Source organism: Stomoxys calcitrans, chromosome 5 (genome assembly GCF_963082655.1).
Source record: "Stomoxys calcitrans chromosome 5, idStoCalc2.1, whole genome shotgun sequence".
Classification (NCBI taxonomy): domain Eukaryota; kingdom Metazoa; phylum Arthropoda; class Insecta; order Diptera; family Muscidae; genus Stomoxys; species Stomoxys calcitrans.
The window spans coordinates 114,463,293-114,489,169 of NC_081556.1; the positions used below are offsets into that span (position 1 = coordinate 114,463,293).

Consider the following 25,877-nt stretch of genomic DNA (forward strand, 5'->3'; position numbering starts at 1 on the left):
AAGCCCTTACGATATCGGGTTATCTTCTCATTATTAATTTGATAGGAAAAATATAGAGTTTTTCCTATTTTCATTATAGATCAACAGTCATTTTAAGCCATACCTCAAAGTTTTATGAATTTGGAAGGGATACTAAACTCAGACATGGGGTCCTTTTATTCGCCAAAGGAATTGAAGGTTGCTGTTGTAGCCACATTGCATGTGGATGTAGCGATCCTCGTCAAGCTCCTATAGGTGAGTATGTCGTTTCTGTCCAAAGGACCGAACGCCTCACAAACAGGATGGCCATTGGTTATTGGCGCCATTGGCGCGCCTTGTCATATCGAGCATCATAGGCACTCAGTATTTGTGCAATAGCAGGTGTAGTCCGACCTCTCTCTGAGACTCTCCGCTCGATACAGCTAATTGTCCGCGATTGCCGTTGCAGCTACTCCGTATGGAGCAATCAACTATCCGCAACCTTTGGACGCGCCCGGTAGCTTGCAGCTATGCTTTTCGAGACAGCAATGAACACACACAGATCGGACCTCAGATGATGAAAATCCCTTATTTGGGTGTCGCCTTCGGTCTTGAACGGCAATTCATGGGCTCCAGGTGCCTTATCATTATTGGGTGTCTTGATGGAATATAACCCAAAGTGGCATTTGGGGATTGATATAGCGATACCCCCATAACTTTTCACCATATCCCCTGCACATTCATTATATCTGCTACCAGATTACCTCCTAAAATTTTCAGGAGGATATACCTACACTGCAACCAGCATTTTTTTCTTGATGTTGTGGGTTTTGTGAAGCATGCTAGGTAGAAATAAAGTATCGTCCTATCTCAATCGGCGTGTAAATTTACTACACCATCTGCTATCAGTTGTGCTGTGGTAACCCTGGGTTTCCTAGGCAGTTTTTCTGCAGACTTGTTGTCAACAAAGGCCGCGAGGATAACGGCGCATATAAGTCGACTGATGCCAAACAGAAGTGAGCCTCTCCCGAGCAGGTTCAGATTCTTAATATAGACATGCATTAGCATCCTCCTCTATGGGAGCGAAATTTGGAGCAGGTTCAGATTCTTAATGTAGACATGCATCAGCATCCTCCTCTATGGGAGCGAAATTTGGAGCCAGACACTGCAGACAGCATGTTGAGCGAAATCCCAGCTCTCGGTACAAGGACAGAGGACGTGTAACTTTACAACACCACCTGCTATTAATTGTGCTGTAATAATCCTGGTTTTCCTAAGCAGTTTTTCTGCAGACTTGCCAACAAAGGCGTCCATACCCTACCTCGTTTGCCACGAGATTGTCTTAAGTCTACGGCAGAAGAACTCATGTAGACATACGTGAATTCAAAGTTGGCTGCTGAGGTTGTTTGAAAGGATTTTTGTCTTAAAAAGAGTAGACCTTGTTTCCTATTTGTATGGCAGTGTGTGTAAGAGTGTGCGTGTGTTTTTATTTTGCTTGCATGTATACTCGCACTCGCAACTCAGTCGACTGATGGCAAACAAAGGTGGACCTCTATCGAGCAGGTGCAGACTCTTAATGTAGACATGCATTGGCATCCTCCTCTATGGGAGCGAAATTTGGGGCCAGACAGCATGCCGAGCGTAATCCCTGCTCTCGGTACAGAGGACGGCGGTTCTTAAGGTTATATCATCTTACCGGAAAGTGGTGTGCCGTTGCCTTTGGATCCAGTCGGATCCCCATGCTGATTGTCAATGTTCTGCATCTGAAGCCAGTCTGATTAGATTAGGTCGAAAAAGATGGTTGATCTTCTCGTCCTCCATGTTTGCTTATATAGACATACACCTAAGCTATTAATCGTCTTGTTGTGCGCTCTAAAACCGAGAAGAAACTCCGAAACTTTAATGGACGATTAATAGTGAAAAAAGCTTATAGACCAAACAAATTAGGAATATATTAAGGAAGATCTTTTCCATTTTATACATTTTTTTAAAGTTTATCTTACTTTAAAATTAAATTATAATTAACTAAAGGCTTGTAACAATCGCTCTCCCATAATGAAACCACTGTGCCCGCACCATTTCATAAACATATAGCCGTGACTTTTTTCGTTTATGTTGTTATTATTTGCCTTGCATTTATCACAATTTTGATTTATGAAGTTTTTTTTCATTTTATTTATGGATTAAAAATTAAAAAAAAACTATTAATTTTATTAATCATAATAATTTATACTATTTTTTTACTTAACCAAGACTATGTAATTCAAAAAGTTTTATAGACAATTTTTTTTAAATATATTTTTTCACATCATGCTTGTCATTTTTATATATCATACAATTTTATTTAAGTTTTAAGTCAAAAACAAAACAATAATATAAATTAAAAATTATTTTTAAAATTAATACTAATATACGTATATATTTTTTCTAAACCTTCTGCGCCTCTCAATATGAACAAGAAATTGTATTGAATAAAATGAAAATCGTAAACATTATGATTAAAAAAGGAAACCTTTAAAATTATATCGTTGCTATGCAATTGTGAGATACAAATTTATATATTTGAAAGAATAAAATATTATAAATTATACTACATATTTGCAAATGTTGAAATATCATTAAAGATATATAAGCGAAATAAAAACTCGAAACTTTAAAACGACCGCAAAACATTTATGAAATTTAATAATTACTACACACACACAGAGAAACACAAATAAACATACAGACACACACACACACACACACAAATGCAAAAAAAAAGGCAATAAAGAGCTATTGAATTAAATTATTTAATTTATGTGTTTTTTTTATTAAGAGTAACTTGTTTAAAAGGAATGAAACATAAACCTGCCAATTAGCTTTAGAAGTGCTCTGAAGCGTATACTTTATTTTGTTTGCTAGGGGTCTATATCACTTATACGCAGGGCTGGATAAATAATAATTTGTGAGCCCTTGGGGTGACCAAAGGAAAAGTTGTGCTTTAAAAATGTTTAAAAAATCGAATGAATATTTTTCAAAAGGATTTTGATTTTACTAAAGTGGCTCAATATTCTGGTTAATGGAATAGAGGACTACCATTTCATACTGAAAATTTGGAGCATTGTTAATGTTATTAAAAATGCGAAACTGAAATGTGCCGTAGTAAAAAAGCAAAAGCTAGACGGTCCTCAACACAGAGAATTAGACTAGGTCAAGTTTTGTTATAATTAAAAATATATTGAAATTCTTCTACAAAAATATTTATTTACAGGCCACAAGAATGAAAGGGTGGTCCATCATTTAAAGTTTAACCCATTCATTAAATACATTTATGTGTTCGCAGCATGGTGGAATGAAAAAAAGTGAAAATGAGCCTTTAAGACGTATTGAATAAACTGGAATGGATAGAAATGTCGGAGGCCTCCGTAGCACAGAGACACCACCGACATTTGTGAGGTACTTTGCCATGTAAAAACTTCTTCCCAAAAGGTGCCGCCATTCGGACTCGGCTATATAAAGGAGACCCGTTATCATTGAGCTTAAAATTGGTTCGGACTGCACTCATTGATATGGCAGAAGCATCCCCTCGGGAAGCGGGGAGTTTACGGAGGTTAATGAGGAAAGGTTCAGAATATGCAAAAAGGAATTGAGAAGACTTAAAGAAGAGGGTTATGTCCAATTGACTGAGGTATTATGTGGTTTAAAGGATACCTCAAGATTGCGGAAGCTAATGACCCTTATACGAGCAACTCGAGAAGACCAGATTGAGAATGGACGAATTGCCCACACGATACGCTTTTTCATTAGTTGGAGAGGCACTTTCCTGGTTGCGAATCAATGGCCCAGCTAGAAAGGGGTTTAATGCATACGAGGGGGTTTAATGCATTCTGATATGGTTACATTGGTGAACGAGCTGGTGACTCGGAGCGAGCTCGATGACATTTATTCCAAGATGCTGCAGTTCTATGTCTGTCTGTTTCGAGCACGTCTTAAGTTATCGTATGTACCCTCATAGCAATCTTATATATAAAAATCAATTTGTGTTTGTTTGTTTCGTATAGACTCAAAAACGGCTAAACCGATTACCTTGAAATTTTGCACAGATTGTGTAGGTTGGTCTGAAAAGAAACATAACTTTTTGATATCGGGAGGGGGGCGGACCCTCACCCTTACCCCAAAAGTACTACCCAAAAATAAAAGTGGACCGATCGGGACAACGTGGGATGCAAATGAAAGGTATCGAAGAGTAGAGTATGAATTTCATAAAAAAAGTTGGGTGCAAGGACCTGGGGGCCGTCCCAGCCCTAAAACCCCTTAAAATAGGTTTATTTGACATTCTTGGCAATTTGGGACTCCAATGAAAGGTATTTGGGAGTAGATTACGAATATAATTTATTGATAACGGAAGGGGGCGGACCCTCCACCGTTACCCTAAAAACACCATCTAAAATCAAAAGTGGTCCGACAAGGACAATATGGGAATCTGGCATACAAATTCATCTAGAAGTGTAGGGGGTCACCCCACCCCCACAAAAACGCCCAAAATGGGCACATTAGGCAGTCGCGGATATATGTATATGACTCGGTTTGTTTGTTCCGTATAGACTGAAAAACAGCACAACTCGAAATTTTGGCATATTGTGTGGGTTAGTCTGGAAGGAAACATAGGCTATATAATTTTTCGGTATCAGAAGAAGGACGGATCCTCCCCCTTAAGCCCAAAAACAAAAAACTCCCCAAACAGACATATAGAGATCAAATGAAAGGTATTCGGGAGTAGATTTCGAATCTGCCATACAAAATCAGATTGAAGTAAAGGGGGCCACCCCTCAAAAACGCCATTAGACCGATTATGACTATATGATAGTTGGCTGAACCGATTTTCTTAAAATTTTCATAAATTGTGTACGTTTAGCTGGAAGGAAACATTGGCTTTATAGTTTCTTGATATCGGGTGGAGGCGGACCCCCCCCACCCCTTCCATACCTCAAAAACACCACCCAAAATCAAAAGTTGGACGATAGGCACAATATGGTATTAGAGATATTAGAGACCAAGATCCCAGCGGGCCGCCTCAACCCAAAAACTCATCTAAACAGATACATTCGAAGTTCATGTCAATATGGGACTCAAATGAAAAATATTAGGCAGTAGATTACAAATATGGCATAAAACATTAGGTCCAAGTAATGGGGGTCCCCCACCCCCAAATACCCCCAAATGGGCATATTAGCCGACCATGGCTATATGGGACTCAAATAAAAGGTATTAGATAACGAATATGACATTAAAATTTGTGTTCAAGTCTAGGTGGCGTTTTTCCTCCTAAAGATACAACAAATGGGTTATTTGATCCATTATGACAATATGGGACTCAAATGAAAGGTTTTTGAGAGTAGAAAACGAATTTGATATTCATTTTTGGAGTCTAGTGTTTTGGGGTACGCCCCAAAGCAGCCCCTAAACTGAACTTCATTTCTGTTGGGAATAAAGAACGATTATGATATCTATTCTCAGTGCAAAGTGTCAGTGTATTTACCGGTCATGGAAATATGGGACTCATATTAAAGGAATTTGAAAGTGCAGCACGAATTTGATATCCATATTTGAGTCCAAATGTCTAAGGTGCCATCCCTCCCCTAAAAAGCACTAATCATTACCCTAATTTTTAAAAACACCAGGAACCGAGCAGGGGCAATCGTCTCAAACATCAATGAGTACTTTCCGATTCAAGTTTAAACTCAATGATAAGGGACCTTTTTTTATAGCCGAGTCCGAACGGCGTTCCCAAAGTGCGACACCTCTTTAGGGAAAATTTTTTAAATGACCATGTATGGCATTGAACTTCGCAAATGTCGCCAACATTAAGAGGGGATAACCACCGCTTTGTCCGATGTTCTTGTCAGGATTCGAATGCGTTCAGCCTCAGAGGCTTTAACGGTGTCCCCACCCTAAAAATATATTAGAGATTTAAAGAAGGCGCAGCGGAGCGGGCCCCGTTCGGCCAGTACTTAAATAAAATCCGATCGGTATCATATTTGGCATGGATCTTTCGTTTCGATGCAGTCCGAGGGAAAGGCATGGGCGACGAACACATGTACAACTATTGAAAAGTATAACAGTTGGGGGAAAGGCAAAACTCCTATGGAGAGATCCCGACCGTAAAAAGACGAGACTTTTACTGAAAGGAAGTACGAAGGAAATCAATATGGCTTTCGCTATCATTAGAGGACATATAAGACTACTGGCACACTTATGCAAACTTGTTGCGCTTTTTAGAACGATTTGGTTGGTTGGAGCAAACAATTAAGACCAAGGTCTTATTATCCTCAAACACACCATCCGCCTTCCAATTCTCTCTTTCGAACAAACGAATCCTGAAACTCTTATCGAATCGGTATTAGAGCCATAATCTGAGACTCTATTTAGTCTACCCTTAGCCATCTATAATATTCCAAATAAAAGTCGGGCTGCAATCGCCTTCGGGCTGCCTTCGATACTCCTTTACGTTTTAAGCCATGTCTGAGTTTGGTATCCCTGCAAAATTAGTAAGACTCTGCAGGAGACACTTGCCGATACACGTTCCTCAATAAGAATAGGAAGGCATCTCTCAGAACCATTTGATCCAAACGAGGTTTCACACAGGGAGACAGCCTATCGTGTGATCTCTTTAATATCCTGCAGGAGAAGATTATACGAGATGGAGATGTCAATGGATATGGCACACTAATCACAATAGAACACATGCTACTCGCCTATGCCGACGACATCATCGGTCGGTCACCGGAAGTAGTAACTGCAGCCTTTGAAAGAATCGAAAGAGAGTCAGTGTAAATGGGTCTGGCAGTAAATGGAGATAAGACGAAATGGATGGTTTCAACTCCCAAAACGCTTTGTACAACCGAGTAGATAAAGAAAATGGAGAAAGTTTATCTAACTCGGCACCGCCGTAACCAAAACGAATGACACCAATTTTGAGGTAAAGCGAAGAATAATACTCGCACACAGATGTTAATTTGGACTAAGTAAGCAATTTAGAAACAAGGCCACCTCTCGACAGACGAAGATTACACTTACAAGAATCTGACACTACCCGTGTTTTTATATAATTCTGAGGCATGGGTACTTGTGAAAGCAGATGAGGCAGTGTTTTGAGAGAAAGGTTCTTCGTTAAATATATGGACCAGTTGCGTTAATGGAAAATATAGGCTTCGTATAAACCACTAGCTGTATGGGCAGTATGACGACGATAGCATAGTTACACGTATCAAAATAAAGTAAGTTACAGGAATGAAATTTTAAAAAAAATTTCTATTGAAAATTTTCAAAACAACTTACAGAAAAGTTATTTAAAAAAATTTTCTGAAGAAATTTTATTTTATTATGGGTGCCTATTATGTCTGGCCAATGATTTGCATTTACGTTATTTCTCTCCAAAGGGGATAAAATTTTGACAACATTTTCCTTAAGAAAATTTTTCACAAAAGGCATCACAGATATATTTATAAGAATAGGATTTGATGGTTTTTGTTTTTTTTTTTTTTGTTGGGGAGTAATTTTTATTTTAAATATTCCTTAAGAGTTTCACACAGTTTCACTATTTGCTGTAGTAATAATTTAAGCGATTAGCTTCTCGATATCCAGACTCCACTGCCCCATGTACTGTGGAGTAATGATGCTTACTTGTGGCCTCTCCAGCAAACAGTACTAAGGGTTTGACATTTTTCGAACATCTTTTGAAATCCTGCTCATTTGATAGCTCTGTGAGACTCAAGGCACTTGCCGAGGTAGCTGCTGAACATTCTTGGCGCATGTGCTCAGGCATCATCACTAACAATGGCTGGGATAATTCAAGGGCAGATGTTTGCAGCTTCTCACTTAACATGGAGCGAAATGAGTAGGCTCCCAAAAAATTGGGATTACTTTGCCATTGACTTACTTTTATGTTCAAAGGTTCGGGAATTTGCCACTGGCAAAGAAATCGTCTTAACAAATACATGCAACCAGATTTCACCTCATCCAAGGCCATTTGTTCTACATTCAACACACAAGAACCCACTTGCCAAGCCAAAAGTACTCGGGGCTGATAGTTGACACAGTAGAAACCGAAAATCTCTTCCACCCAAGCATAGGAAGTGTGTTGCAATTCCCTCAGATCATCCTTCCTCCATAGCAGGGTAAATCCATACCAATCCGAGGGCCAAAAAGGAGCAGCAAACTCAAGAAAGATTTTTGCAACACTGCCATAACCCAAGCCCACTATGGCTTCTTTCTTATGCAGTGGCAATGGAGGGTGGAATAGAGAGTCTGCATGGTCCTTGAGAACGCCCAAAGAGACTGTGACCACCACATGGTCGGCTACAAATTCGTCTGCACCTTTATTGCATCTCACAAAGGCCTTGCCATCCAAATTATCCCATTGTATGTGGTCCACACGACAATTGAAACGTATGCGTTCCTCCAAAGTTCCAAAGATACTTTCTTCGTTGGAGCCCATTAACAAGTGCAGAAATGTTACAAAGCCTTTATCTTTCCAGTTTAACAGATAATCTCCTGGACATTGCCAATATTCTTGAATATCTTTGGCTGAGACCTGCTCCATGCCCGATGAAGTCTCAGAACTTTCAATTTTCTTAAAGTTTTCAAAGAATTCTTCGGCGACATTCAAATCAATATCACTCATGGCTGGTTTGCTTATAGCCTCTTGAAACTGCTCACTTAGATAATCGCCAAAGGATCCATTGTAGGTTGACAAATCTTTAGAGCAGTTCTCAATAATTCTGGTAAAAATTTCTTTTAGGCGATCTCTAATTTTCACAGGCACCACCTCACCATTAGAGCGTATGCACTCAAAACTCTTATAGATCTCTCCCGTGGAGTCTAGCCATTCATGATCCTGAACCATTTCGTAGACAATGTTATTGACTTCACCGTGAACCCATTGGGCACCCAAATCGATGACATTATCGGCAAAACTTTGAGTATAAATACGACCACCTATGCGATTTTCGGCTTCCAATATCAGCAAATTCTGAAAGCCAAATTCTAGCAATTTTGTGGCACAAGCCAAACCTGCAGCCCCAGCGCCAATTACAATAATTCTCGGTTCTTCGGGTATGGATATTGTCATTGAACTGTTGTTGGCAACCACCAAGGAACTTTCTTCACTACTGTATGAATCATATGAAGGAATGTCGAAGGCCTTATCTGCGGACTTTTTCTTTTTGTGGAAATATTTGTTAATTATTGATCTAAAACACATTGGCGAGAATTGATTGAATTTTGATTTTTATGAGTATAACATTTTTAAAATTTAATTGAAAAACTAAACAAATATAAAATTGAAGTTTTTTAAGACGAAGGGTTTACATGTCATTCAAGAGTCTATCAAACAGTCAAATAAGAAAACTTAAGGTAGCGTCACTAGCACAACTGTACGAGAGGTTGAGACATCTCTCCGAATAAAGAAGTACGCCATGACTGCCGTCCTGGTCATTGGGAGGGCAATTTACCAAGAGGAGATAGGAACGATACTCCGAAGATAGTTTCTGTTACCATTTCCGAGATTATTAAAAGGTAAATTAGGAGTCTGCGAGATAAGTTGAGCGGTTGAGGAAGATTAAACCGAGTTTTAATATTTGGTTAATATTCCCGTCTTTTGAAAGATTCACCCTGTCAAACAAGGCGAATTACCCAGGCCTTGTACTCGATTCAAAAGTATCTTGTAAAAGGCATACGAATGAATGAAGACGAAAGCACACTGCTTTTGGCGTTTTACTCCTGCAGAAGGATGGTTGGTAGGAAATGGGGGGTCCACTCAAAAATGATTAACTGGAAGTTCACTGCCATTGAGAGGTCAATGAGAACATTTGCGGTACTGGTATGATAAAGGCTGCAAAGAGGAGGAATAAAAGCTCAAAAAGGTCCAAAAATGACCTGCGTCGGAATTATGGCAACATTGAGATGCACACCGCCGACAGGTTTGCGATGCTAAGTATGACGCCTACTTACTTACTTTTCTTTAATTGGCTATGACTGAACATTTGTTCCACTAGCCGAACGTAGAATAGCGTTCCAAGCAACTCGATCTTCTGCGCCCATTTTAAAATCTCTGACACCAAGTTTCGAGGTGTCTCCCACCACTTGATCTTTCCATCGGGCTTTTGGTCGTCCCGGTTTGCGTGTACCACCGTGTTTGCCTTCAAAAGACTTCTTTGCTGGAGCTTCCTCATCCATTCTGACAACATGACCCAGCCAACGCAGCCGATGTATTTTGATGCGTGTAACTATGCTATCGTTGTCATACAGCTCGTGGTTCATACTTCTCCTATATTCTCCATTAACGTAAACTGGTCCATATATTTTACGAAGAATCTTTCTCTCAAATACTCCAAGCACTGCCTCAACTGCTTTCACAAGTATCCATGCTTCAGAACCATATAACAACACGGTTAACATCAGTGTCTTGCATAGTGTAATCTTCGTCTGTTGAGAGTTGGCCTTGTTTCTAAACTGCTTGCATAGTCCAAAGTAGCATCTTTGCTTTATCTCAAAACTGGTGTCATTCATTTTGGTTTCCGACGGTGCCGAGGTAGATAAAGTTGCGGACTATCTCAAAGTTGTGGTTCTCAACTGTTTCCATTTTCTTTATCTGCTCGGTTTTACAAGGCGTTTTGAGAGTTGAAACTATCCATTTCGTCTTATCTCCATTTACTGCCAGAACCATTTACACTGACTCTCTTTCGATGTTTTCAAAGCCTGCAGTTACTACTCTCGGTGACCGACCTATAATGTCGATGTCGACGGCATTGGCGAGTACCATGTGTTCTCTTCTGATTAGTGTGCCACATCTATTCACACCTCCATCTTGTATGACATTTTCCAAGAGGATATTGAAGAGATCACACGATAAGCTGTCTCCTTGTCTGAAACCTTGTTTTTCATTAAATGGTTCCGATAGATTCTTTCCTATTCTTACTGAGGAACGCATATCAGCAACTGTCATCCTGCAGAGTCTTAATAATTTTGCAGGGATACCAAACTCTGACATGGCTTGAAATACCTTTGAACGTTTAGGTCTGTAGAAAGCGGTTTTTTAGTCAACAAAGAGATGGTAGGTGTTGATTTGATCTTCTCGGGTCTTTTCCAGGATTTGGCGCATTGTGATTATAAGGTCTAGGATGGATTTACCAGGTCTAAAGCCGCGTTGATAGGGCCCAATTATCTCATTGAGAGTATCTTGTATGCAATAGGGAGGAGACTTATACCTCTGTAGTTGACACATTCCGTCTTGTCTCCTTTCTTGTGTGCGGGATATATTGTAGTATATATAGCTGAGGTTCCAATCATTGGGTATGCGTTCTTCTAGCCACATTGCGCAGATAAGCTGATGCATACGCCTCAACAGCGTGTCGTCTATGGTGTTAAATGGTTCAGCGGGTAACCCGTCAACTCCCGCTGCCTTGTTGTTCTTCAGGCGGGTCCCTACTACTTGGACCTCATTCTGATTAGGAGGTAAACATTCTTTCCATATCCTCAGCCTACTATCTGTATCAGTTACCAGATTTCCTTCTTTGTCTCTGCAGGAGGATGTGCCTGTTTCAAAGCCATCGGTTTGATGTCTAACTCTTTGGTAGAATTTCCGAACATCATTCGGCCTCCTGTACATCTCATTTCGCTCACACTCACGTCTTTCCATTTCCTTTTGCTTTCTGCAAAATAGATGTTTCTCCTCTCTCCTTTTCTCCCGGTACCTCTTTTTCATCTGGCGCGTTACTACTGATTGCAGGGTTGCTCTGCATGCTGCATTTTTGGCTTCAGTAGCATCTCGACACTCTTGATCGTACCATGGATTTCTTGGGTACCCAAGTACGGATTTCGCGCCATATTCCATGGAGTGGGCAAAGGTGTGCCACTGCATCATTATATCATCGGGACAAGGAGTGCTTTCATCAAGCAGTTGGGTCAGTCGAGTGGAGTATGTCATTACCATCTGTTGTGATTGCAGCTTTTCAATGTCCAGCTTCCTTGCATTGTCAGAACGCAGTTTTCTCGCCATGCTTAGACGGATGCGAACGTATGCTGCAACAAGGTATTGATCCGAATCTATGTTGGCTCCACGGATCGATCGTACATCTAACACGCTGGATGAATGTCTTCCATATATTACAACATGGTCAATTTGGTTCCTCGTGTTTTGATCGGGTGACAACCATGTGGCCGTGTGCATCCATCGATGTTGAAATCTGGTGCTTCTAACTACCATGTTCTTGGCCGCGCCGAAATCTATCAGCTCAATCAATTAATGGACGTTATCTCGTGGTGTCTAAAGTTGGACCAAAAATGTCTTCCTTCCCTATCTTCGCTTTAAAATCTCCCAGAACGATTTTAATATAATGGGCGGCGCAGCGGTCATATTCTCTCTCTAGGCGCTCATAAAAAATATTCTTGGTCTGCTCGTCCTTGTCTTCCGTCGAGGCGTGATCACAAATAAAGCTGATGTTGAAGAATTTGGCTTTTATGCGGATTGTGGTTAGCCTCTCATCCACCGGAGTAAAGCTTGAGACAAGGTGTTTCAGTCTCCCAAAATCAAAAGTGGATCCATCGGGACAATATAGGTATCAAATGAAAGGTATTGGAGAGTAGAATAAGAATACGGTATCAAAATTTAAGTCTTAGTACCCATCGGGCCGCCCCAATCCCAAAACTGCCCCAAACAGACATTTTGGACGTTCATTTCAATGTGGGTCTCAAATCTACTCCCGACTTCGAATCTGGCATACAAAATCGGATCGAAGTATAGAGGGTCACGCCAGCCCTCAAAAACGCCATTAGACCCATTATGACTTTATGATACTAGGCTGAACCGATTTTCTGAAAATTTTCATAGATTGTGAACGTTTGTCTAGAAGGAGTGAGGCGGAGAAGGGTGGAGGCGGACCCTCCCCCTTACCCCAAAAATGCCACCCATATCCGAAAGTGGTCCGATGGGCGTAAATAAGGGTATCAAATGATAGGTATTGGAGAGCAGAAGATGAATATGGTATTAGAATTTGGGTTCAAGTACCCAGCGGGGCCCCCCCCCAACCCCAAAACTTCTCTAAACAGATATATTCTAAGTTCATGTCAATATGGGACTCAAATGAAAAGTATTAGGCAGTAGATTACAAATATGGCATAATACATTAGGTCCAAGTAATGGGAGGTCGCCCACCCCCAAATACCCCCAAATGACCATATTAGCCGACCATGGCTATATGGGACTCAAATGAAAGGTATTAGGGAGTAGAATACGAATATGAAATTAAAATTTGCGTTCTAGTCTAGGCGGCGCTTTTCCTCTACCAATGGGTTATTTGACCCATTTTGACAATATGGGACAAATGAAAGGTATTGGAGATTTAAAAACGAATTTGATATTCAATTTTTGAGCCAAGTGTTTTGGGGTACGCCCTAGAAAACCCCCTAAACTGAACTTCATTTAAGTAGGGAATAGAGAACGAATTTGATATATATTGTCAGTGAAAAGTGCCGTTGGCCGCCCCAACCACAAAACACCCTCCAAACGGTTCATATTTGCCGACAATGGCAATATCGGGCTCAAATTAAAGGGATTTGGAAGTGCAGCACGAATTTGATATACATAATTGAGTCCAAATATCTGAGGTGCCATCCCTCCCCTAATGAGAACATTACCCTGAGTAAGAACATTACCACTAGGAATCGAGGAGGGCCAAATTCTCACACATCAATGATTTAAGTTTAAACTCAATGATAAGGGACTTTTTTATAGCCCAGTCCGAACGGCGTCCCGCAGTGCGACACCTCTTTGGGGGAATTTTTTTAAATGACCATGCATGGCATTGTACCTCGCAAATGTTGCCAACATTAATAGGGGATAAACAACGCTTCGTCCGATGTTCTCGCCAGGATTCGAACGCGTTCAGCGTCATAGGCTACAATGGCATAAATTCGATATCCGCATTCATGGCGAAGTGTTCCCACCCTTAAAAGATATTAGAGAGTTAAAGAAGGCGTAGCGGAGCTGGCCCCGTTCGGCTAGTAATCAATTAAAAATCTTTCATTTCTTTTGATGTTCATTCTCATGGTCCGATTATTCCGACTCCCTCCCTGCCTTTGAGAGTAATAGGGTAAAGAAATTTTATTTCTATGGGAAATTTTGTCAAATCTTTATTTCTCTAGGAAATTTGATCAAAAGTTGACTACTAGCCGAATTGAATGTAAAATTTGCTTGAATTATGAAATATTTGGTTTATTTTTTAATTTACTTATTCTCTAAATGTTGTTTACAACTCTTATTCCTTAATAATTTGTGGCTTAAAATCTAATTGGGAGGCACGCTTAAAGGACTCGGCATACAAATCCAGCCTTTGGGTCATGCGGAATGTCCAGAAATCTTTGATTTGCCGGCATAGATTCAAATCTATTTCAGTTATTAATAAGCCATCTTGGTCGCGGGAAAGACCCTAAAGTAATGAAAATGAAAAATACATATTCAAATCAAAACTTAAGAGAATGCAATTAAGGTGAGAGTGTAAATTTTTCAACTTACCGGTGTTCTGCTGCCATCTGGTGCTGCCACATAACTGGAACCATAGAATGGTCCAAATACTTTGTGGGCTGCCCGACCATCACCCGATGTATACTCATGGGGGAATTCCTCATTGCCCACTCGATTGATGGCCACTGTGTAATAACTATTGGCAATGGCAGCATTTCTAGCCTCAATCGACCACAAAGGTTCACTCAAGGCACCCACTGTGGCCGAAGGATTGAAAACAATTTCGGCACCATTCAAACCAAACATCATCCAATTTTGAGGATGATGGCGACCATAGCAAATGTTAATGGCAATTTTACCAAATTCCGTTTCGAATACAGGGTGACCGGTATTGCCCTCCAGATAATAGGTTGATTCATTGAAATCTCCCACTCGGGGAATGTGATTCTTGCGATGCTTGCCTAAGTAACGACCGCGATTAGAAATCACCACTACTGTATTCCAAATGGTATCGCCATGCTCCACATCACGTTCCAATATGGATGAAATGATAACCATGTTATAGGTTTTGGCCAACTCTTGCAGCATTTTGGTGGTGGGTCCATGTTCGGCTTCTTCAGCAAAATCACACCAGGGGAATTTTTCGCGGGTACAAAAGGCAAAGGGCATGGCTAAAAGTTTGTAATTAACACAACTGAAGATTATTATTATTGAATGTCAACTTACTCCAGGCTTCTTGCATGCACACCACATTCACTCCTGCAGCAGCAGCTGCCTTTATCATAGTGGTGACCTTTTGCCATATGGCATCACGTTGTTTCTCCAATGGAGCATCTGTGGGTAAAACAATAGAATTTTGTATTGCTCCCACCTTGACTAAGCGTGGTTTACGCATTTGTTCCTGTTTGGCTCCAATGCGATATGCCTTAAGCTCAAAGCCATGCTCAGCTGCAAGCTTTGTGGCTTCCATGGGTAGTGGGAGAACATTGCTAGAAAGATAAGAAAAAAAAAAAGATTTATGTTCGGGCTGAATCTTATATACCCTCCACCATGGATTGAACTTGTCGAGTTCTTTGCCCGATATCTTTTTATAGGCAAACAAAGGATAATGGATAAGAATTGCTTTGCTATTGGAGTTATACTAAGTTATGAACCGATTGGGACCACACTTGGTTTGGCTGTTGGATAGCAAAGGGAAGTGCAAGTAAAGTCGGGAGATCGGTTTACATGGAAGCTATATCAGGTTAGGGACCGATTTAGATCATAGGAGAAGCCGTTGTGCAAAATTTCTGTCAAATCAGACAAGAACTGCGACCACTAGGGGCTCAAGAAGTACAATCGGGTTATTGGTTTATATGCGAGCTATATCAGGTTATGAATCGTTTCAGCCCATGTTTAGAACTTTTGTTGAAGATCATAGGAGAAATCGTTGTACAAAATTTCAACCAAATCACATGAGAATAACGTCCTCTAGGGTTTCCAGAAGTATAATTGGCAGATCGGTTTATATGGCACCTATATCAGGCTATTAACCGATTTAGACCATACTTGGCATAGTAGTTGCAAGTCAAAACAAAAAGTTGCATTAAATATTTCATAAATATTTCCATGTAACCCTCTTTCTCTGACCATCGCTACATTAGGTTTAGAATAGCACGACCAGCGCCGAATCCGATAAACTTCCGAAATAAGTTGAAAACCAACTGGACAAAATTCGGAAGGCTACTCAGAAGAAGACTTGGACAAGATAATTTAGATTGTCCAAGCATAGAAGAGATTGACGAAAATGTCAACAGAATTACGACTGCACTGGTGGGGTCCTTCGAAGGTAGTTGTCCTCTTCGGGAAATGAAATCATGACCGTAGAAATTAACAATATTGGGAAAGAGGTCCGCAGATTTTCTAATAGAGCACGTCGTAAACAAGAGGAAGTTTATTGGGATGTGTATTACACACGGCTCAAGGACTACAATAAGATTACCAGAGCGGCAAAACATGTCTCCTGAAAGCTTTTCTGCGAACAGGTCGAAAGAGTTAATAACGCCGCCAAGTTAAAAAATTCCTCTCAAAAACCCATATCCAAACTTTAGTAGACGACATGGGAGTGAGAGCAGAGACAACGGAGGACATGTTGAGGCTTTTAATGAAAACCCATTGTCCACACCATGTTAAAGAGTGGGACATCCAGCGAACTGCTGAAATACAAACAGCATGCCTATGTTAAGGGAAGGTCGGTGGAGACTGCCCTGCACGAGTTTGTGCATAAAATAGAAGAATCCTTCGAAGCCAAAACGTACACCCTGGCGGTATGCATTGGCATCGAGGGGGTTTTTAACAATGTGCGGACCGACACACTAATCCAATCCTTAGACCAGTACCGGGTGGACCCGGTCCTTAGAGACTGGAGAAACCATATGCTAAGGAACAGGTGGACAAATTGTGTGTCCCATGGCATAAATATAAGGGAGGAAGTGGCACACGGCACGCCACAGGGGGCATTTTGTCGTCACTCCTATGGGTGACAACTTAACAAAATTTTTCCAAGGAATTAAAATCAATGACAAGGTTTGAGTTTTTTACTTTCAGTGTATTAAAAATAATCTGAAGAGAACTCTTGCAAATGCCTCCTCTATATATTAAAACACAATTTCTCTTCATTCAGATTATATGTTCTCTTGTTTTGTTTTTTGCACAAGGTGTATTCCCACACATTCGCTCCCCCTCTCTCTTTCACTTACATTGTTGTGTTTTAATTCCATTGCGTTCACAAACAACACAAAAGTATAATAACCATGCTACCCTGCTACGGTTGCTGTTTTCCTTCGTACTGTCAGATACTGAGATACATGAAAACACACACACACACACTCATCTAAAACTTGGCTGAGGTCTAATCTCTATAGATTAGGGTTGCCTATTTGTTTATGGCTTGAAAATAACGAAAGTGTATGTGAACTCTGGGGAAAACTGAATAAATTAAAAACAAGCAAAAACGTGCCAAATTAGGCAGGGACGAATCTTTGAAACCAACCACAATGGATTCTGCGTAAAATTGAAACAAAATAAAATTAGTTGAAAGGCCCAATTTTACTTTACGTACCAAATTCCTGCCTAACCAGGCAAAAATGAAAGCTTCTAGGAACCGAACAAGAATAATTGAAATATCAGTTTATATGGGAGCTACATCAGGTTAAACACCGATTTGGACCGTACTTGGCACAGTTTTGGAAGTCGTAACAGACCAGAAGGTGCAAAATTGTATACAAATCGAACAAAAAATGTGGCTTCCAGGGGAGCCAGATGTAAAATCGAAGATCGGTTTATATGGGGGCTATATCATGCTTTAGACCGATTTCTACCATACTTGGCACAGTTGTTGACAGTTGGCAACAGAACACTTCATGCTAAATTTTAACCAAATTGGACACAATGTACGGACTGCAGGAGCTCAAGATGTCAAATCGTGAGATCGGGTTATATGGGAGCTTTGACAGGTTATAGACGGATTTCAAATGTACTTGACACAGTTGTTGGAACTCATAACAGAACACTATATGGAAAATTTTAGCCAAATCGGATAAAAATTGCGGCTTTCAGGGGTTCGAGATGTCAAATCGGGATATCGGGTTATATGGGAGCTATATTGGGTTATGGACAGATTTCAACCATACTTGGCACGGTTATTGGACGTCATAACAGAATACTATTGGGTTGCCCAAAAAGTAATTGGGCAGCTTGATTAAAGTTCATTCTAAGCATTATTAAAAATGCATTTACTTTCTTTTAAAAAATCCGCAATTACTTTTCGGGCAACCCAATACATGCATAATTTCAGCCCAATCTGATAACAATTGCGGCATCTTGGGGCTAAATATGTCAAATCGGGAGATCGCTTTATATGGGAGCAATATCCAATCTGAAACTATAAGGCCCTTTTGCAATCGCCAAAGACCTACATCAATAAGATGTATCTGTGCAAATATTAAGGGGGTAGTTTTATGCTTTCGACCGCTATCGCCCTCTAAAGGCTTAAGAAGTAAAATTGGGAGATTGTTTTATATGGAAGCTATATCAAGCTATAAATCGATTCAGATAATATTTGGAACGTATGTTGAAGGTCATGGGTCATGAAGCCGTTGCACAAAATTTTAGCCAAATCAGATTGCGCCCTGTAGATGCTTAAGAAGTATAATAGCGAGATCGGTTTAAAGGGAGCTATATCAGGTTTTGCACTGATTTCAACCATATTTGGCATAGTTATTAGAAGTCATAACAAAACACCTCATGCAAAATTTCAGCCAAATCGGATTATAATTGTACCCTCTAGAGACCATACTACGCACAGATGTTGGAAGTCATAGCAAAACACCTCATGTAAAATTTCAGCCAAATCGAGAACTCCGCCATCTAGTGGCTCAAGAAGTCAAGATATAAGATCGGTTTAAATGGCAGCTATATCACAACATGGACCGATATGGCCCATTTATAAGCCTGACCGACATACACTAATAGAAATTTCAAGCGCTCAGCTTCGAAAGATAGCGTACTTTCAACAGACGGACGGAAATGGCTAGATCGACTAGAGGTGGACGGATAGACGGACGGAAATGGCTAGATCGATCTAAAACATTATCACGGTCAAGAATATTTATAATTTATGGGGTCTTACACGAATATTTCGAGGTTTTAGAAAAGGAATGACTAGATAAGATAGCGGTTTTGGCAGTAAATTTTTTACCCTTCACCATAGGATGGGGGCTTACTAATTTCGTCATTCCGTTAGTAACACCTCGAAATATTCGTGTAAGACCCCATAAAGTATATATATATTTTTGATCGTGATAACATTTGAGATCGATCTAGCCATTTCCGTCTGTCTGTCCGTCCACCTATCCTTTCGAAGGAATAAAGCTTGACGCTTCAAATTTTGCACCAATACTTCCTATAAGAGTAGGTCATCTTGGATTCTAAATGGGCCAAAATCGGTCCATGTTCCGATATAAACCGATTTCCCGATTTGACTTCTAGAGCCTCTAGAAAGCGCATTCACCGCCCGATTTGATTGAAATTTTGCGCAGTGACTTTCTCTATGGCCTTAATATACGTGCTAAATATGGTCACAATCAGTTCATGACCTTATATAACTCCCATATAAACCGATCTCCGGATTTTACTTCTTGAGCCTTTAGAGGGCGTAATTTTTGGCGGATTTGGTTGACAATTTGCACAAACTGTCTCTACACAGACAAAAATAATCTAAGAAAAACCCAAGTACCAAATTTGTATGTGAAACTTTATATTCTCAAAGAATTTAGCATTGACAAGAGCCTTGTCAAACAAAATTATTGAAATTTTATGGACTTTTAACAAACGTCTTTAGTTGAGGTAGTTGTTAAAATAGGCGTACTACCATGTAGAGCACAAAACTTTCATGCAATTCTTGACTTGCAAACCAAGGTTCGAGTTCCCCAGTCGGTCAAAAACATAAATTTTTATAGCCTCCACCATAGAATGGGGGTATACTAATTTCGTCATTCTTTTTGTATCGCCTCGAAATATGCATCTAAGACCCCATAAAGTATATATATTCTTGATAGTCATGTCATTTTAAGTCGATCTAGCCATGTCCGTCCGTGCGTCCGTCTGTCTGTCTGTCAAAAGCACGCTAACTTTCGAAGAAGTAAAGCTAGGCGCTTGAAATTTTGCACAAATACTTTTTATTAGTGTAGGTCGGTTGGGATTGTAAATGGGCCATATCGGTTTATGTTTTGATATAGCTGCCATATAAACCGATCTTGGGTGTTGACTTCTTGAGCCTCCAGAGGGCGCAATCCTCCGTCCGTCTGTCTGTCAAAAGCACGCTAACTTTCGAAGGAGTAAAGACAGGCGCTTGAATTTTTGCACAAATACTTTTTATTAGTGTAGGTTGGTTGGGATTGGAAATGGGCCAAATCAGTTCATGTTTTGATATAGCTGCCATATAACCGATCTTGGGTCTTGACTTCTTGAGCCTCTAGATGGTGCAATTCTCGCCCGGTTTCACTGATATTTTGCACGTGGTGTTTTGGTATTACTTCCAACAACTGTGTTAAGTATGATTAAAGTCGATTAAAAACCTGACATAGCTGCCATATAAACCGATCTTGGGTTTTGACTTCTTCAACTTTTAGAGGGCGCCATTCTTATCTTTATTCTTATTCTGGTATAGCTGCCGTATAAACCGATCTTGGATCTTGACTTCTTGAGCCGCTGGAGGACGCAATTCGTATCCGATTTGGCTGAAATTTTGCATTAGGTGTTTTATTTTGACTTCCAATAACTGTGCTAGGTATGGCGCAAATCGGTACATAACCTGATATAGCTGCCATATAAGCCGATCTTGATTTCTTGAGCCTCTAGATGGCGCAATTTTGTACAACGGCTTCTCCCGTGACCTTCAACATGCGTGTCCAATATGGTCTGAATCGATCAATAGTTTGATACAGCTCCCCTATAAACCGATCTCCCGATTTGCTTCTTGAGCCCCTACAAAGCGCAATTCTTATCCGAATGGACTGAAATATTACACAATGACTTCTAAAATGTTCAGCATTCATTTCATTTATGATCCGAATCGGACTATAACTTGATATAGCTCCAATAGCATAGCAGTGCTAATTTATTATTTGTTTGCCTAAAAAGAGATACCGCACAAAGAACTCGACAAATGCGATTCGCGGTATATAAGATTCGGCCCGGCCGAACTTAGCACGCTTGTACTTGTTATTCTTCATTAAATGCCTGTATCAAAGAAGGTTTACTACTTTTTGTTAAGTTTTCAAGGAATTTTTTTCATAGCAACATATATTTGCTTGCTTTGGCAACACTGTTCTATTCACACTATTTGCTGGTCGTCTCGAACGAGTGTGTGCCACTGTTTGGCAAATTTTAAAAACAAACACCACTATAATAAGATTCAGTCTGTTTCGATCGAATTCCGTCAAGAAAAAAAGTCCAGAATATACGAAATATTGTCGCAATGGCTACTGATCGAACATATGTATACTTGTATGTTTGTATGTCTGTCTGTCTGTCTGTTTATTCATGAGTATATGAAGCGATTAAGTTCTTTTGACTAAAATTTATTTAAATAATCATCACTCGGAGACGAGCAACGTCAAAATTCCCCCCACTGCCAAAATGCAAAACATTTCTTCCCGAATTTCTTTTTATATATTTTATTTCCTTCTAATAAAAAAATCAACAACAATTTAGATAAACAACATGCGTTGAGATTATGTTTATAATGTTGTTTGTAGTATGTATGGATGTATGCCTGGTAAGATTGGCAAAATGAATACGACTTTAGATATGAATTATGACTTCTTTGGTAATTAAAAAGGTAAACTTAGCAAATTTTTACAAATAAGGCAATATATATAAAACCGTAGTGAAAGCAAAAGGAGGAGAGGAATAAATTTTCCAAATAATTGTGTCACATTTTTTTGCGATAACATTAAAAAAGATAGCTGTGGTCTATGACAGTGGCAGAATTTATCTAACTTGGCATTTGACGATTTAATAAAAATGAGATTATATACCATTTTTTTAAGTTTTTATCAAAATGAAGTGCTAAATTTTGTTCAAAGTGATATGAAAAAATAAGATTGACACCAGGGTATTATAACTTCGAGCATTTGTATGAAACATCCAGAAGAAAGACAGATAGGCCCACTGATATGCATACCGATGAACTCAGAATCACCTCTAGCTTAAACCGTTTGTCCGTCCCTCTGTCTGTCTGTTTATCTGTCTCTCCATGTTAAATCGTAATCAAAGTACAGATCTAAATTTTCTTTCGAATATTTTGAAAATTTGAACAGACTTGTTTTTTGGGCTAGAGACGGAACCTATTGAAATTGGAAACAAGTAAAAGCGTGCATTAAGTTCGGCCGGGCCAAACTTTGGATACCCACCAACTCGGGTATATATGTAAACGGGTATATATATACCCTCTCGGGTATATATGTATCCCCTCGGAAACAATGAGTGGTCTAATAAATATAAGTCACTGTTGAATTTTGTATTCAAAATTTCAACAAAATCAGGTATTTAATAAAGCTTTCTTCAGACCCTTTATCGGCAGATCGGTCTGCATGCCAGCTATTTCTTAATATAGTCCGATCTGAACCACATTTGGGTCCTAAGTTGGGAGGCGTAAAACTACTTACTGATTCAAATTTCAGCAAAATCGGTTAAAAAAACAAGGCTTTTATGGGCTTTAGAACCTTTATCGGCAGATCGGTATATGTGACAGCTATATATAAATATAGTCCGATTTAATCCATATTTAGACCTCTCGAAGCTCAAGAAGTCAAGACCCAAGATCGGTTTATATGGCAGCTATATCAGAACATGGACCAATTTGGCCCATTTACAATCCCAACCGACCTACACTAATAAGAAGTATTTGTGCAAAATTTCAAGCGCCTAGCTTTACACCTTCGAACGTTAGTTACACCTTCGAAAGTATACTAAACTTTTGTCAAACCATTATAAATCAAAGCTACTAGGAACCGAACAAGGATAATTGAGAGACGGGTTTATATGGGAGCTATTGGGTTGCCCAAAAAGTAATTGCGGATTTTTTAAAAGAAAGTAAATGCATTTGTAATAAAACTTAGAATGAACTTTAATCAAATATACTTTTTTTACACTTTTTTCTAAAGCAAGCTAAAAGTAACAGCTGATAACTGACAGAAGAAAGAATGCAATTACAGAGTCACAAGCTGTGAAAAAATTTTTCAACGCCGACTATATGAAAAATCCGCAATTACTTTTTGGGCAACCCAATATATCAGGTTATACATGGTTTACATGGAGCAATACCAGGTTAAAGGCCGATTTAGACTGTACTTTGTACAGTTGTTGGAAGTCGTAACAGAACACCGCATGCAAAATTTCAGCCAAATCTGACAAAAATTGCGGCTTGTAAGGGTTCAAGAAGTCAAATCGAGAAAACGGTTTATATGGGAGCTAAATCAGGTTTACAACGTACTAAACACAGTTAGTGGCAGTCATAACAGAACTTTATTTGCAAATATTTGGCTAAATCGGACAAAAATTGAGGCTTCCAGGGGCTCTTGAAGTCAAATCGGGAGATCGGTTTATATGGGAGCTATGTCAGGTTATAGACCGATTTGGACCCTACTTGGCACAGTGGCTGAAAGTCATAACAGAACACAATGTGCAGAACAATTTTGGCTAAAACGGAAAAAAATTGCTGCTTCCAGAGGCTCAAGAAGTCAAATCGGGAGATCGTTTTATATGGGAGCTATATCAGGTTGTAGACCGAATTAGACCGTACTAGGCACAGTTGTTGGAAATCATAACAGAACACTACATGCAAAATTTCAGCCTAGTCGGAAAAAAGTTGAGGCTTTCAATGGCTCAAGAAGTCAAATCGGGAGATCGGTTTATATGGAAGCTATATCAGGTTATAGACCGATTTGGACCGAGCTTGATATAGCTATTGGAAATCATAAAAGAACACCACGTGCAAAATTTTAGCTAAATCGGATAAAAATTGCTGCTTTCTAGGGCTCAAAAATCAAATCGGGAGGTCGGTTTATATGGAAGCTATATCCAAACCAGAACCAATATGGTTCATTTGCTATCCCCAATGGCCTGCATCAATAGTCAGTATCGGTTCAAAACATGAAAAGGCTAGCCTTACATGTTCGATCGCTATCGTGATTTTGACAGCCGGACGGACGGACATGGCTAGATCGACTCAGAATGACGAGACGATCAAGAATAAATACTATACGGTCAAGAATATATAATTTAGATCAATATTTCAAGGTACTTAAAACGGAATGACTAGATCAAATGCACCCATCCTATAGTGGTGGGAATAAATAGTAGCTTCGCAAAAGAAAATGGGCTATACTAACTAGCTATACTGGGCTATACTAACTACAGTCGTTCGGCGTCATAGCTGGACATGCTAACCTCTGCGCCACGGTGGCTATAGCTTCCATACATGCGCTGCGCTTGATTTGCACTAATAGAGCCGAAGTTATAAAAATTTTGCATGGATTTGACTTAGAATTGGTTCGGATTGTTTAAGTACCCATCTGAACACCTATGCAGTAGTCCATTAAAAACGGTTCAGTGTTATATATAAATTTGCATATTTGGAAATCCTCGGTGTTTTATAACCACTGTTCTGTTACCGAAACATATTTTTGGTTAACATCAGAAAAAATTCACACACACATTTAAATGACGTAAACCATTGGAAAAGTGCATAATTTTTGGCACATTGTAAATTCTATTGCCAGCGCAATTGTATTAAAAATATCCAAATTTTGGCACTTTTGAAAATCATGTAAAAACCATTTGAAATTCTATTGCTCAATGAAAAATACTTTTTATGTTGCTGTAAATTTTGTATTGCTATGCGAATTGTTTATAAAATCACTTTATTTCTTAATTACTCACTCATCAGATCTGCCATAGAGTATACGCTTAACTTCTTTCAATTCATCGGCTGGTATATGTTTTTCCAGACATTCTTCTAAACTTTTAAAATTTGTACCCGACATATTTGTTTGTTGTTGTTTTTTTTTTTCTTTCTTTTCTATACTATAAAATTGTATTTTATCACAAAACAAAAAAAAACCTGGTGTATGTACACTATTCCGATTCGATAATGCTGTTGCAGCCACTAGTTTACACGAGAGAGGGAAACGTCTTAGCGGTTTGCTAACTAAACTACGAATGAATTCGCAAAGTGATAGGCGCTCTGTTGTGACCTCCCTTTGTCAATGAAATTGACAGCGAGTTAGATCAGTTGACAGTGTTTCCCAAATGTTTTTTGTGTGGTGGTGCGTACAACTATGCTTAGGTCGCCTAAACAAGCTGATAGTTGTATGCGAGAGACAGAGAGAAGGAGAGAGAGATTAGATAAGAAGAGAACAAGGTCTCCCTTACAGCAGGTGCATTTCAAAGAGAGTTAATAATCATGTGTTTAGAGATTTCAACGAAATTTGATTTATTGCCTTTGCGGGTAGAATATGCAAAATTTTGACAAAATATTTCTATTACCTGCCATACATGTAATTGAATATGACCTGGATCAAAATTATTCTAGAACTTTTTCGAATGTTCAGATTATTTGTCAATGGCTAAGTTTAAAGCTAATCCCTTAGGGCATGTGTTGCTAATCCCTTAGCGTTTGTGTTGTATGTTGACATCTTATTGGACCAAAAAGGATACTATTACCGCTTTGGGCAATATGGGTATCAAATGAGAGGTATTTAAACGATGAGTACAGATCTGATATAAAAAAGTATTCCCACCCCAAAACCCCCCAGCATGACATATTAACCAAATGGAACAATATGTATATCAAATGAAAGGTATTTAAAAG

At 39.4% G+C, this 25,877-nt stretch overlaps 2 protein-coding genes across 2 annotated transcripts; both read right to left on the reverse strand.

Annotated features, from left to right (window-relative positions):
- Nucleotides 1-7,496: 7,496 nt before the first annotated feature.
- Nucleotides 7,497-9,208, reverse strand: LOC106095344 (peroxisomal N(1)-acetyl-spermine/spermidine oxidase-like). The gene has a single exon (XM_013262580.2). The coding sequence runs from the start codon at nt 9,200-9,202 to the stop codon at nt 7,538-7,540; it is 1,665 nt and encodes a 554-aa protein (XP_013118034.2). The 5' UTR covers nt 9,203-9,208; the 3' UTR covers nt 7,497-7,537.
- Nucleotides 9,209-14,196: 4,988 nt separating this feature from the next.
- On the reverse strand, nt 14,197-25,221 carry LOC106092277 (beta-ureidopropionase). Its single transcript, XM_013259086.2, has 4 exons — nt 24,947-25,221; nt 15,188-15,450; nt 14,513-15,132; nt 14,197-14,426 (listed from the first exon to the last, which is right to left on the reverse strand). The coding sequence occupies exons 1-4, from the start codon at nt 25,048-25,050 to the stop codon at nt 14,256-14,258; spliced, it is 1,158 nt and encodes a 385-aa protein (XP_013114540.2). The 5' UTR covers nt 25,051-25,221; the 3' UTR covers nt 14,197-14,255.
- Nucleotides 25,222-25,877: the final 656 nt, after the last annotated feature.